At 49.0% G+C, this 14,129-nt stretch overlaps 1 protein-coding gene across 1 annotated transcript; it reads left to right on the top strand.

Moving 5' to 3' along the window:
• Nucleotides 1–1,915: 1,915 nt before the first annotated feature.
• On the top strand, nucleotides 1,916–13,871 carry NELFB (negative elongation factor complex member B). The gene is made up of 13 exons (XM_027687680.1): nucleotides 1,916–2,045; nucleotides 2,167–2,330; nucleotides 2,493–2,592; nucleotides 3,827–4,057; nucleotides 4,976–5,161; nucleotides 6,489–6,601; nucleotides 7,021–7,123; nucleotides 8,595–8,690; nucleotides 10,200–10,342; nucleotides 11,285–11,391; nucleotides 12,266–12,407; nucleotides 13,104–13,212; nucleotides 13,465–13,871. The coding sequence occupies exons 1-13, from the start codon at nucleotides 1,944–1,946 to the stop codon at nucleotides 13,600–13,602; spliced, it is 1,734 nt and encodes a 577-aa protein (XP_027543481.1). The 5' UTR covers nucleotides 1,916–1,943; the 3' UTR covers nucleotides 13,603–13,871.
• Nucleotides 13,872–14,129: the final 258 nt, after the last annotated feature.

Genomic DNA, 14,129 nt, shown 5'->3' on the forward strand with positions numbered 1-14,129 from the left:
GGTTTAATTTATATCTGAGTGCTCCAGGGCGGAGCTGGGGAGCTTCCCCTCAGGCACGTGTGCATGGGGCTGGGGCAGAGGACGCACTGCCCAGTCCCTTCAGACTGTGCCTGCGCCCTTGTTCGCTTTCAGGTGGCATAAAAACATCTGCACTTCTGGGTTTCCACCCCCAGGAAACTCTGGCTGGTTTGGTCCTTGCTGTGTGTAGGAGACAACGGGGGCTGCTCAGCTCTTTTGCCCCCAGAAGGTCAGTGTGAGCCTTCTGGGGTGCCTGAACCCCCCCTCCCTGACAGCTCCCTGTGGAAAATAACCAACACCCAGACTTTATGAAACACATGCCTGCTTTCTCCTGCCTGATGCCACAAAGAAACATCCTCGAAACCAGAATTTCTGCAGAAAACTGCAGCTGTTTGCGCTGTGCCTGAGCGCTCGTGTCCACGTGGTCATGGCATTTATACCAATATCACGATATATCATCAGCACCTCAGGATATCCAGCAGCTACTGAGGAGATTCCAGGTCCTGCCGTGGTCAGACCAGTCCTGCTTTGCTCCTGCAGGAATCCCCCACCAGGAGAGCAGCCCCTCCAGCCGTGTGGGGACATGGAGAGGGACATGAGGGACCTCAGGGCACTGCAGCAGCTCCTGCCTGGGAACAGTGGAGTGCATCCCTTCTCTCACCTGGATATCAGGGATCACAGGGGTCTGTGAGCAGCAGCCCAACCTTCAAATGGTCTGAGGGGCTCTAAATCACTGTGGTTTGTTCCTGGACAGTTATACTGGCTGCTGGGCAGACCCCAGAGGGGTTTCTGTGTTGGTTTAGGCTGATGCAGCAGCAGATTGCACAAAGGACAAATAGGGAGATTTCCCCCCTCCCCCCCACTCTTTAGCAGCTATCCTGAAAGTACAGGCCTTGAAGGCTAAACCATGAATGGGGGAAGGCCACTTCTCTATTTTTAGTGGTGTTTCCTCTTTCCATCACTGTCTGCCCAGGATCAGACAAGAGGGAAGCCTCAGACACCCCCAGGAATCCCAGCCTTGCTGCCCTCTTAATGATGTTGGCCAGAGCACAGAACCATGGAATCATGGAATCTCCTGAGTTGGAAGGACCATCGAGTCCAACTCCTGGCCCTGCACAGGATACCCCAACAATCCCATCATATGAGAACTCCTGGAGCGGGTCCAGTGGAGGCTGAGGAGACACTGAAAGGATGGAGCATCTCTGGGAGCAGGAAAGGCTGAGGGAGCTGGGGCTGTTCAGCCTCGGGAAGAGAAGACTGAGAGGGAACCTCATCCATGCCTGTCAGTGCCTGCAGGGAGGGGGCAAAGATGGACGAGGCTCTGCTCGGGGGGGCCCAGCAATGGGACGAGAGGCAACAGCACAAACTGATGCCCAGAAAGCTCCACCTGAACATGAGGAAGAACTTCTTTGCTGGGCAGTGATCCAGCACTGAACAGAGACCAGAGGGGGTGTGGAGTCTCCTCACTGGGGTTATTCCAGAGCCCTCTGGACACAATCCTGTGCCATGGGATGGTCATCCCATCTAACTCTGGGATGGCCCTGCTGGAGCAGGGAGATGCCACCAGATGACACACTGTGGTCCCTTCAACATGACCCAGGCTGTGATTCTGTGTTTCTGTGTGCCTGAGAGCGCTGTTCGAACGCTCCCTGAGCCCTGCCCGCCCTGCCCGGCGGTGCCCGGGGCGCGGTGGCCCCGGTCGGAGCCCGCGGGGGTCGCGGGGAGCCCCCGCGGGAGGGGCGGCGGAACCTTCGCGCGGCGGAACCTTCGCGCGGCGGCGCGGGGCCCGCGGGCGGCGGGGGGGGACGGGCGGGGGACGGACCGCGCGGAACTGAGGCGGCCCCGGGGCCGGGATCTGGGACCGGGATCGGGATCGGAATTAGGATCGGGAGCGAGAGCGGCCCCGCGGGCCCGGCCAGGCCGAGATGTACGCGGGGCTGCAGGAGCTGGGGGTGGCCAACGGCGAGGACCTCAAGGAGACCCTCACGAACTGCACGGAGCCGCTCAAGGCCATCGAGCAGTTCCAGGTGCCGTGAGGGGCCGGGCTGTGTGTGGAGGGAGGGGGGAACCCCCAGCGCCGTCCGGGCTTTTCGCTCTTTTGCTTTGTTGTCCAGCACCGTTCTCAGCCCCGCTCGGTTGCTCTCTCAGACAGAGAACGGGGTGCTGCTGCCCTCGCTGCAGTACGCGCTGCCCTTCCTGGACCTGCACGGCACCCCCCGCCTCGAGTTCCACCAGTCGGTGTTCGATGAGCTGCGGGAGAAGCTGCTGGAGAGGGTCTCTGCCATCGCCTTGGAGGGGAAGGTCGAGGAGAGGTTGGTCGGCAGTCTTGGTTACCTGGGAATTCTGTGGGAAAATACTGTGGTGACTTCTGCAGGGGAGAGTTTGATACCTCGGGAATCAAGTTCTCTGAGATGAGCCACTCTGTCCCTTTACTGCTCCATGGTGCTTAGTCTCGTGCTCTCCCGTGTTTTCAGATACAAGAAGCTGGAAGATCTCCTGGAGAAGAGCTTTTCCCTGGTCAAGATGCCCTCCATCCAGCCCGTGGTCATGTGTGTCATGAAGCACTTGCCCAAGGTAGGACCTGCACTGTGCTGTGATGTCTCTGGTGTGGCTCCTCCAGCTGTGCTCCCTCTGCACACCTTTGCAGGTGTGTTGTTCAGTGTTAGGCACTGACTGAAGATTTAATTCATTCTTGTATCTGCTGCCAACTTAGTGGGCTAATTCAAAAGGCATTTTACGTTTTTATAATCAGATGAGGCTATTTCCCTGTTTTCCTCAATCCATGCAGCTTCCTAAAAATAGTCAAGTTCACCGATAAGTGAATTTTTACACAGCTGATTTAGAAATCTTTGACAAGTGGAAGCTAAGTCTTGAAGAATGAAGCTAGAAGTAGACAGGAGTGAGATTCAGATCTGTGAGACAAAAGTCTCTAGGAGTGTCCTTATTAAAAGCATCATATTGCACTTAAGGTAATGGATTCAAAACTGCTACTGGAATTTTAGTAAGTCACTGAGTTTGGAAACACCATCCCCAATTCTCAACACTGCAGATTTAAAGGAAATCTTTTTCTTCTTTGAAATAAATAAGGAAAAGCTTGGTGTGTGATTTGGCTGTTGAAGAAGTGTCTTCAGGAGGAGGCAAGAGCTGAGCCTGTGGTACTGCTGGGTGTGAATGCCCAAACTGCCTGAGGGGATGATCAGTTGAGGGAGGGGATTGTCCTGCTCTGCTCTGGGGCAGCCTCACCTCGAGTCCTGGGGGCAGTTTGGGCACCACAATACAAGAAAGATCTAAAGCTGTTGGAGAATGTCCAAAGGAGGGACGTGGAGATGGTGAAGGGCCTGGAGGGGAAGGGTCTGAGGAGAAGCTGAGGGCACTTGGCTTGTTCAGCTGGAGAAGAGGAGACTGAGGTCAGAGCTCATCAGGGTCTGCAGCTCCTCCCGAGGGGCAGCTCCATCTCTGCTCTGTGAGCAGTGACAAGGCCCAGGGAATGGCTGGAGCTGTGCCAGGGCAGGGTCAGGTTAGATCTTGGGAAAAGGTTCTTCCCCCAGAGGGTGGTTGGGCACTGACCAGGCTCCCCAGGGCAGTGGGCACAGCACCAAGGCTGCCAGAGCTCCAGGAGAGTTTGGACAATGCTCTGAGGGACAGGGTGGGATTGTTGGGGTGTCTGTGCAGGGCCAGGAGTTGGACTGGATGGTCCTTGTGGGTCCCTTCCAGCTCAGGATGTTCTGTGATTCCGTGATTTAAGTGTCTCCTGTGGTCAGCTGGGCAGCTGAGGGGCTGCCCTGTGTAACTGCTGTGTCCACTGCAGGTCCCTGAGAAGAAGCTGAAGCTGGTGATGGCTGACAAGGACCTGTACAAGGCCTGTGCCGTGGAGGTGAAGCGGCAGATCTGGCAGGACAACCAGGCCCTGTTTGGGGACGAGGTGTCCCCCCTGCTCAAGCAATACATCCTGGAGAAAGAGAACATCCTCTTCAGCAATGACATCTCCTTCCTGCAGAACTTCTTCAGTCCTTCTCCCAAAACAAGGCGTCAAGGAGAGGTGAGGACAAAGGAACTCTCACAAGATGCTTGAGTGGAATCCATCAGCGTTCAGTCACCCTCATCACAGAACAGGGTCTGTTCCCCCACCCAGCTTTGCTCCTCAGGTCTTGTAGCTTGACAAAGTCTTTGCTAGAAATAGCAGGCTATTTTCTCCTACATATCTTGGTGAAAGGAGCAGGAATTATTTTAATAGTCACTCAGTGCTGTGAAATAATTTATGAATGTTCTAAGCTGTTTATGCACTTTTAAAAAGACATAGGAGGGCTGAAGTTTTTTTCTGTATTGTCCAGTCTGGCTTTAATACACCTCAGGTGTTTGGAAGGCTGAGCATCTCTATCACATCAGTTTGAATATGTTAATATGTTAAATTTCTTTTCTTGGGACCACTTTTATAGCCGAATAAAATTTGCTTTACTTTTTTTTTTTAATAGAAAGCCGTAGTTAATCTGGCATCCAGAAAAGTTGCTCTTGGAATGGAATTAATTATAAGGCAGTGTAAAGCTATAATTTCAGAGAGGGCAGTATGTTTGTTACATGGGGGTTGGTTTGGGCCTGTTTTGCTTTCAAAACCATGTAGTGTAAATGCTCTGGTGCAATTTACTCCAGGTTTACACTGCAGAGTTGTGGTGTAACTCAGCACCACACATCCACTTGTACACTCCCCCTGCAGGGAGAATCAGGAGGATAAAAGAAAGAAGCTTGTGGATTTAGGTAAAGACACATTATGGCTGTGAAAGGTTTGGTGAACGTACCTTGAACAAATGCTCTTGGAAATGCTGGCTTGAATAGTTCCTTTGCAGGAACTGATGTCACTGTGGATGTTTCAATAAATCATGTAATAAAATTAATTTGCATTTTGTGTGTGTGTGAAGTAAGAGCACCTCCTGGTACTGAGTGCACGTTTTTCCCACTGTAGGTGGTTCAGAAGCTGACCCAGATGATTGGGAAGAACGTGAAGCTCTATGACATGGTGCTGCAGTTCCTGAGGACGCTGTTCCTGCGCACGAGGAATGTCCATTACTGCACCCTGAGGGCAGAGCTGCTCATGTCCCTGCATGACCTGGAGATCAGTGAGATCTGCACTGTTGACCCCTGTCATAAGGTACTAATCATGTGGGACACAGGGGAGGGTTGCTGGAGAGTTTTCTGTTTTCCCCACTCGTGCTGCCCTGCAGGACTTCAGCCCAGAGAACATGAGTCCTGAACTTCCCCTGTGAAGGGAGTTCAAGTCTGGAACCCAAATGTCGTCTTATATCCCTTGGAACTTCAGGTGAAAATTTCATCTTGGTGAACCAGCAGTTTGCTTTCATTTCATAACCCATGAATCATTCAAATTTAGGGCACTTATGCAGTGTTAAAAGCAATGTCTAACCTGACACCTAATCTATGTAGGTGCTGCAAAAATAACAAAAACCATCAGCTAGCCACAGGTTCTTAATCCAAGCTTGCTTCCCTCCCAGTTGTGGCTGGTGTGATATACTCCATCTGCCAGCAATCTGTGTGTGAAATTCTACATACTTTGGATCTTGAATTATAAGAAAACATGCAACTATTGAAATATTGGGAGGTGACAGACTTGTTAATGTCACACCAGGGTCATGTTACTGGCCCGTTGTCCTTAGTTAGCTTCACTCTGACCTGGAACAAGGGTTTTTTTCTGGAGTAGTTGCTAAGTTTGATGTGTGTTATGCTCAGAGATGATGTCCTAGAGTGAGGATAAATATTCCTGCATGCTTACCAATGTGTTCTGATCAAGAGTCCCCAAATCAGTGCACAGACAGTGACTGCAGAGACAAGGGCAATTCTTGTTCAAGTCGTTTTTCAGCCACTTCATTTTGCCACTGCTAAATGCAGTGATGCTGCAAGGACAGTAGCTGAAAGCATTTCAGAAAATTCAGCAAGCTGTGATTTTTTGACAGTTGAAATGTTGAGGGGAAATATAGGTTGGTTTCTGAAAGGGAAAAAAGCCCTTAATATTGGATTTCACTAATACAGCTCTAAAGCAGAAGCTCCACTGTCAATATTCCCTACTTAGGGGGTGAGAGTGATATTGCAATGGCCAAAATAGCCTGAATTTTTATTTCTAAGTGATGCTGTTTCTTTCTCAGTCTCCTGTTTGTGTAAACCCACAGGTGTGCTGGGCAGTGGTGTATTTTATAAGTGCCTGTTCCTTAATTTCCAGGGAATGCCTTTCCTGGGAGGGGAGAAAGTGACACCAGGTCAACTCACCTGGGCATCTCTGGCCTCCTCTTGGGCTGTTGGCATCTCTGACTTCCCCTGTGTTTGTGACCAGCTTGGTCCCACTATTAAAGTGACTTAATTCCAGGTGTTTGGAGGTCACTCTGAGCCTGTTTTCTCGGACATCATGTGTGTTATTGCTGGTTTAAGGAGTGGCTGAGGTTCATGGACCTCTCTGCATTTTGTGACAGTTCACCTGGTGCCTGGACGCCTGTATTCGGGAGAAGTTTGTGGACAACAAGAGAGCCCGGGAATTGCAAGGGTTTCTGGATGGAGTGAAGAAAGGACAAGAACAAGTGTTGGGGTGAGGCTCTGGGGCTGTTTATTGAGGAACTGAAATGGGTTCCTGGCAGTCACAACATCTGGCAGGGGTCGTAGGTGTTAGTTCTTCCCTAGAGCCAGCAAACCTCCAGCAGCTCCAGTCACATCCCAGACATCCATGAGCATTCCTGTTCATGGCAGAGCCAAGCACACAGCTTGCACTGCTTCAGTTGTCTCCCCTGTGGCCTGGTAACTGGCTGTGGGAGAACTCCTGCTGGATCTCAGTGCAGAGGACTTTTTAGTCATTATTTTTGGTTAATGTTGCTCTTACAGGTCAAAGAAATACCCTTCATGGTGTTTTTTATGAGGCAGGAGAAGGTTCACCAGGTGGACACAGGTGCACAAGCAGCTGTGCAGTTGTTTGTTATGTATGACAAGTGTTTGGTTTTTACTTCTCCTCAGGGACTTATCAATGATCTTGTGTGATCCCTTTGCCATCAACACCCTGGCCTTGAGCACCATAAGGCACCTGCAAGACCTGGTTGGGCAGGACACCTTACCCAGGGTAAGTGTTGCAGCTTGTGTACCTGATCTGAGCTATGGTCCTAGTGGATTGGCATCCCTGAGGGAAGGGCTGGCACTGCAGGAGAAGTGTGACTAAGGTCCCAGGTGCATGTGTGAATTGGAACAAGGGAAAGGTGGTTCCTGTCCATTTGTAGCCCTGCTGTAGAGCTCTGCAGGGGCACTGTTTGAAGATGGGCAGGGGAGGGGATTGTCCTGCTCTGCTCTGGGGCAGCCTCACCTCGAGTCCTGGGGGCAATTTTGGCTACCACAATATAAGAAAGATCTAAAGCTGTTGGAGAGTGTCCAAAGGAGGGACGTGGAGATGGTGAAGGGCCTGGAGGGGAAGAGTCTGAGGAGTGGCTGAAGGCACTTTGCTTGTTCAGCTGGAGAAGAAGAGACTGAGGTCAGACCTCACTGGGGTCTGCAGCTCTGCCCGAGGGGCAGCTCTGATCTCTGTGTGACCAGGGACAGCACCCAGGGAACGGCTGGAGCTGTGTCAGGGCAGGGTCAGGTTGGATCTCAGGAAAAGGTTCTTCCCCCAGAGGGTGGTTGGGCACTGACCAGGCTCCCCAGGGCAGTGGGCACAGCCCCAAGGCTGCCAGAGCTCCAGGAGGGTTTGGACAACGCTCTGAGGGACAGACTGGGATTGTTGGGGTGTCTGTGCAGGGCCAGGAGTTGGACTGGATGATCCTGGTGGGTCCCTTCCAGCTCAGCATATTCTATGTTTCTATGATTTTGGGACTCTCCAAACTGGCAATGAATCTTTTGCATGGCTCATTCTATCCTGACAGCTGGGCAAATACAGAACCATATCCAGAAAATGTGCCTGCCTGCTTTGTCCTTCCATCGGTTTGTCTGAGAGCAGCAGCCTTTCCCCTGCCACAGTAAATGCCAGGGTTTAGTTAGCTGTGTTCTGCTCTGTTTGCTGAGATACAACACAGTTCCTGGAATAGTGTCTGCAGGAGGTGCTGAAATGTTAAAGGAGGGCACCCTTACAGGTGTCTGAACAGTGTGAGGCACTTGCTGGTTTTATCTCTGAGTTCTTAAGTGTTATTGTTGGATGGAATAACTTCCTCATGACAGTTGAAGACTGAAATTTGTTTTGGTTTAAGGGCACAGTATAAACAAAAAACCCATTGTCATTCTTACACACCCTTTCTCCTTTTTTCTGCTTGATTTGTCCTGTCACATATTACATTTCAGTGCACTAATTGGGCTGGACACGTTTAAAAACCATGTTGTGATCAGGTAGCTGCAAACTTCCTGCTGCTTTATAAAAGTTACAAAACCCCACAAGCCCTCAGGTGTGTCTGTGATGTGATTCCTGTTTGAGGAATCGGGTTTCAATTAAATTGGAGAACTGAACACCTCTAGCAGTCTTTAATAAAGCTGCTAATCCAGAAGAGCTTTGAAATCAGTATCTCATGTGGAAGATCAAAATAGCTGTTTTTCTTCTCCCTTTAAAATTGGAGGAAAGCCCAGACCTGCTGCTGCTCCTGAGGATGCTGTCTTTGGGACAGGGGGCCTGGGACATGATTGACAGTCAAGTCTTCAAGGAACCAAAAATGGTGAGCCATTTTGATCTTTAGAATTTAACATATTTAATTGAACAAGTTTAGATTTGTTTGCTATTTATTGTGTCCCTGATTTAACATTCACTGTGCAAACCTCTCGTCAGAGCTTTCTTGGGAAAAACACGTCAGTGGTCCCAGAGCAGCAGCTCCAGTGGACTTGCTGTGAGCTTCCTTTTCCTGCTTTTTGATTTCCATGAGTCCCTGACCCTTACTCTTCTAAAATCAGACTGTACCCCTGTTAAATACTGCACTGGTTGCTCACTGCTCTCTCATTGTAGGACACATCTTGCATGAGGAAAGCAGGATTTCCAAGGATGGTCTGAAACATGACCATGAGAAATGCTTCTCCCTTCCAGCTCTCTGTTGCAGCAGCTTTGTGTAGTGCCACATTTAGCACTTTCCATGCTTTGGAAATACTTTCCCAGTGTTACAGGAAGCCCTGGTGCAGTTCAGCTGAGGGCAGGAAGGCCAACCATGGTGTTGCACAGCAGGGCTGTTTCTCAAGAGAAATTTGCTGTTTCTGTTCTGAGCTATAAAGCAGCAAATGTCTACTGAGGGGGACAGTTGAACTCTCCAAAATATGTCTATTCCTGGCTGCTTGCATGTTTAAATTTACCAGAGGGAGGGTGTGCTTCAACACTGGGACTGTGGCAGTGAGTGACCAATATTCCAAGGGTAACATTGTGATTTGTGTTCTCTCATGAACCTCTAGGGAAAAATGTTCACAGTTTCTTTCCAAAGGGAATCTCTGTATTGCAAATCTGTTTGATTTGTGTTTGTTACCACAAATAAGCCTGGACTATGCTGGGGGTATATAATTGTTGATGAGACCCCTGGTGGCCTAGTGGTTAGCATGCAGGACTTTCACTGCTGCGACCACGGGTTCAAATCCCGGTCTCCTGGCCTGATGGAGGTCGTTAGCCCTGTGTGGCCATCCATCTATGAGAAGGACACTCTAAACAAACCTACGTCCTGAGGACCTCACTGCCATTGTCCAAGCTTGCTTGGCCCCGGCAGATGAACCTTAGGATTAAAGGGTGGGCTCAGTTCAGCGCAGGCTGTGTCTCACCTAAAAAATCCATTGCGCAGGCTGGAAAGGTAAAAGACCTTTCCCCAAATCTTCGTTCGCGAAGATGGGCCATTATTATTATTATTATAATTGTTGATAAAAGCAGTTTGGTTTCATCCTTAACACGCAGTGCCTGCAGCAGCTTTGGGAAGGATCTCTCAGAAGAAGTGCTGTGTAATTGTCCAAAGAAAGGATTTGAGCAGGAATATTCCTGTAGGTGAGGTGAAGTAAAATTTTCCTGATTACCATGGAACACATGGAAGTGAATTAATCAAGAGTTTTGACAGGAACTGGATGTCTGAGAGCTTGTTTTCCTCAGTGTAGGATGAGGCTCCTCACGCTGCCTTGCTGTTTGCTAAGGCACTCCAGGACCATTAGGTGGCATGAAGTGATTGATGATGGTTCTTCTCCCTCTGTTCTTCCATCCCTCCAAGGAAGCTGAGTTGATCACCAGGTTCCTGCCCCTGCTGATGTCCTTTGTGGTGGATGACCACACCTTCACTGTGGACCAGAAGCTGCCCTCGGAGGAGAAGGGGCCGATTCCCTACCCCAGCACCATTCCCGAAGCTTTCACCAAGTATGTAATCCTGCCTCCCCAGCTGTTCCCATGCTCTGCTTACCACAGCCAAGCACCAGGGAACCAGCCAGCCCTGACAGGGAAAAGTACTCCATGTGCTGAAGGCAAGACTTCTGGGGATAAGATTTAGCCCTAATTAATCAAGGCTGAACCTTTCCTTTAACGGAACAGGTTTCCACCACGGTTCCTCAGATAAAATTTATTGACATAAAATAATATTTCTTGTAATGACCATTCCTTTGACAGACTGGATATGAAAGTATTTGGTATTTCTGTTCAAATTGCTGCTTGTGCAGCTTCCCAGGCAGTGAATGCTCAGTGTTTGGGTGATATTTGGGTGCAGCTGGATGAGTGCCCGTGCTGGGTTCTGGAGAAGCACTATTGGAAATCATAAAGCTGGCATTTTTGGCACCCACACTCGTTCTCTGTTGATAACCTGTCACTCTAGGGATGTCAGAAAGATAATTAAAACCCCTGTGTGCTCTGTTATATTCACATCTCGCACTAATTTCCAGCACAATTCTTGTCTGTTTGCCAAAATCTGGAGTCCTGTATCCCAAGAGTTGTACTCTCCTCTATGACAGTGTTGATCTTTTGACTTTGGGGAAACTAAAACACAGCAGTACTGGACTTTGTATAATTTTTGAGTATTTGGGCTTCTTCTGAACCCCAGTTTGATTAGCACTTTTATCATGAATACATTATAAATGTCCACAATCAAATCCAACTGTTTGGCTGTGAGACAGCACAGTATTTGCTGAATGGTAGATTTTTTTGGAGCATGATAGTGAACATAGGGATGATCCATCTGCTCAGTCAGTGGGTTTGGGGTTAGCCACTGCTGTACCTGCTTGATTTCTATCAGTATTTTAAACCTCTTAAAAAAATTTAAAAATCTTTTTAAGCTTTATTGATGAAGAAACTTTGCTCCTGCCATAACAGATTCCTGCAGGAGAACAGAATAGCCTGTGAGATTGGGCTGTATTACATCCTTCACATCACTAAACAGAGGAACAAGAATGCTTTCCTCAGGCTCCTGCCAGCACTAGGTAAGTTTTTGTCCCATCTTCTGTCCTGTAGCTGTATAGGAGGCAAGTAAACCTGGAGTGAAAGGGATTTCAGAGCCAAAGATGTCATGTCATGTCCTGCCTTTGGCTCTTTGGTTGACTTATTTGTGAGTCCCTGCAGAAGTGTTTGGGTTTGTCTGCAATTAGGCCACTTTTCTGCTTATCTGAGAGTTTAGGGCTGAGGGTCAGTTCCTTAGATCAAAGGCTCTATTAACAATTAGTTGAGAACTGTTTGGAATGAATCTGCAAGATAAAAGAGCAGGTGGTTTAATTCTGCTGCTGCCCAGAGTAATTGCAGGTAACCAGAATTTCCTGGGACTTGGCTTTGTGTACTGAGAAACCTGTAACAAAATAGGACTGAACAGTCTTAAATTTTTTCCTAGGATTACCTTGTTCACTGACTCCTCTGGGATAAGTTGCAGGAGAGCTCTGAAGCAGCCTGCTCCTAATCTTTAATGTCTGAAAGATCAAAGCCACCTGCCTGGGCTACCTGTTTTCTAAGGAAATGATTAAAAATGACTGAAAGAGAGTAGGCTTGGATTAGGTATTAGGAAGAAATCCTTCCCTGTGAGAGTGGGGAGGCCCTGGCACAGGTTGCCCAGAGAAGCTGTGGCTGCCCCATCCCTGGAAGTGTCCAAGGCCAGGTTGGACGGGGCTTAGAGCAACCTGGGCTAGTGGAAGGTGTCCCTGCCCATGGCAGGGGGGTTGTAACCGAATAATCTTTAAAGTTCCTTCCCACCTAAACCATTCCATGGTGAAATCTCACTGCCAGATTTTCAACAGGAGCCTCAGCTCTGTGGTGAGGTGTTGGCACATCCTTATCAGCCTCTGTCTCTTTGCTTTCCATGTTGTTTAGTTGAGACATTCAGTGACTTGGCCTTCAGTGATATTTTCCTGCACCTGCTCACTGGGAACCTCACACTGCTGGGGGATGAGTTTGCACTGGAGGAGTTCTGCACCAGTCTCTTTGATGGCTTCTTCCTCACTGCCTGCTCCAGGTAAATAGGATTTCCCTCAGAGGGAAGTGAAGGGAGTCAGTTTACAGAATGCCTGAGAGAGGTTTCACTGCTTTGAGCAGCATAGTATAGTTCAGCAAATTCTTCACATGCTGTGGAAATACTATTCTGATGCTGTTTTTCTTTAGGGAAAGGCTTATATTTTGTGACTTTTTATCAGCAAAATTGTAATGTGCTGATTATAATTTATTACCTGAACTGTAATTCATTATTCATAAATTGGAGTTGCAAAGGAGAATATCCTTCAGGCTTTGCAGTAGCTCTGAATATGCAGAGTTAACTCCAGCCCTTTGCAGTATCAGCTGCACACAGAAATCTGTTGTTACTGCTGGTAAGTCCCTGTGGTTTAGCTGGTGGCCTGCAGACCAGATCTGACCTCCACAAAGCTTCCCAAAAAGTGGCTGGAGCTGCTGTTGGGGCTGCTGCTGCTGCATCCTCCAGACATGGAGGGATAAACATCCTCCTGCACGTGGCCTGTCCTACAGAGATGAGCTGCTGCCACGTCTGTGCTTAAAATCTCCCCCTCCCTCCTCATGGTTGCTGCAGGTCCACTCCTGTTGAGCAATTCCACGAATCCTTTTGGAAAATTCTAACAAAGCTGCCAGTGTGTGTGGGTGTGAATTACTCTGGTGCTGTTGCTGTAGCTTCCTGGCTCTCAAGGTGGTGTTTGTTCTGCAGAAAGGAGAACGTCCACAGACACGTGCTCAGGCTGCTGCTGCATCTGCATCACAAAGTGGCACCAGCCAAACTGGAGTCTCTCCAAAAGGCTTTGGAACCCACCAAGCAGGTAGGAGGGGGAGCATGAGAAGGGGAAAGCTGGTTGCAGATGAAAGCAGCTGCCTTTCCAGACGTGGTTTAATGGACCACGAGCTCTGCTCTCAGAGTGTACCGAGTTGGAGCTTTAATTAATTACCTTGTAGCTTCCTTCCTCTCTCTGGGTTGGTTTGTTACAGGGTGATGGCACACTTGGTGTGCTGGGTAGTAGGGACTACAATGGAGTGTGACTCTTGTTTTTCCCCCCTCAATTCTCATTTTACAGAGTGGGGAAGCTGTGAAGGAGCTTTACAACCAACTCACCGAGAAGCTGGAGCTCCGCAAGCCGAGTCCAGCTGAGGTGACTGAGACCCCCTCCATGGAGCTGCCCTTGCCCACTGTGCCCACACCAGCCTCACGCTGAGCTGGGTCTGCAGGAGAACAACTAACCCAGTGTGAAGCTCTCTGCTGCCTTCTAAGTGTCTCTGCCCACAGGGTGGAAACAAAAAAAAAGCCACTGAAGCTCCTTCAGGAAACACTGCAGTTTGCCCAACTCATGCTGGCTAGAAAACTGTATGCAGTGCATTGCAAGGTTTACTTTTCTTAAGGATAGCTGAGTGTCTTCTTGTAGAGCCACTTAAAATCTGACTGTACAGTGTTTTTTCCAAAAGAAAATGTGTATTTTTAAGCTTGGCATCTTGTGTTTTTAAACTGCTGTAAGAACTGCTCAGTGAGTGTGGAACCCCAGTGTGGTTGAGCAGGTGGTGTGGGCTCCTGAGGCTTATCCTGGCTTTCCTTGGCCTTGGTCTGCTCTTGGGGGTCTTTGAGAAGATGCTCAACAAGAGGAGGTGTCAGAGGAGATAAGCTCCACTGATACCATTTCCTGTTTGAGGTTTTAACTCTTCTGGTAGATGGTAAGACATGCTGCACTAGTCAGACATGTCCACTGCT

The sequence above is a fragment of the Neopelma chrysocephalum genome, unplaced genomic scaffold (genome assembly GCF_003984885.1).
Source record: "Neopelma chrysocephalum unplaced genomic scaffold, ASM398488v2 Primary Assembly neopelma1_74, whole genome shotgun sequence".
NCBI lineage: Eukaryota > Metazoa > Chordata > Aves > Passeriformes > Pipridae > Neopelma > Neopelma chrysocephalum.

Excerpts from the sequence above, each read along its gene's own strand:
- NELFB (XM_027687680.1), top strand. The coding sequence starts at position 1,944 with ATGTACGCGGGGCTGCAGGAGCTGGGGGTGGCCAACGGCGAGGACCTC. Across the intron at positions 8,691-10,199 it reads TCTTCAAGGAACCAAAAATG|GAAGCTGAGTTGATCACCAG; the intron begins GTGAGCCATTTT and ends CATCCCTCCAAG. Across the intron at positions 12,408-13,103 it reads TTCCTCACTGCCTGCTCCAG|AAAGGAGAACGTCCACAGAC; the intron begins GTAAATAGGATT and ends TTTGTTCTGCAG.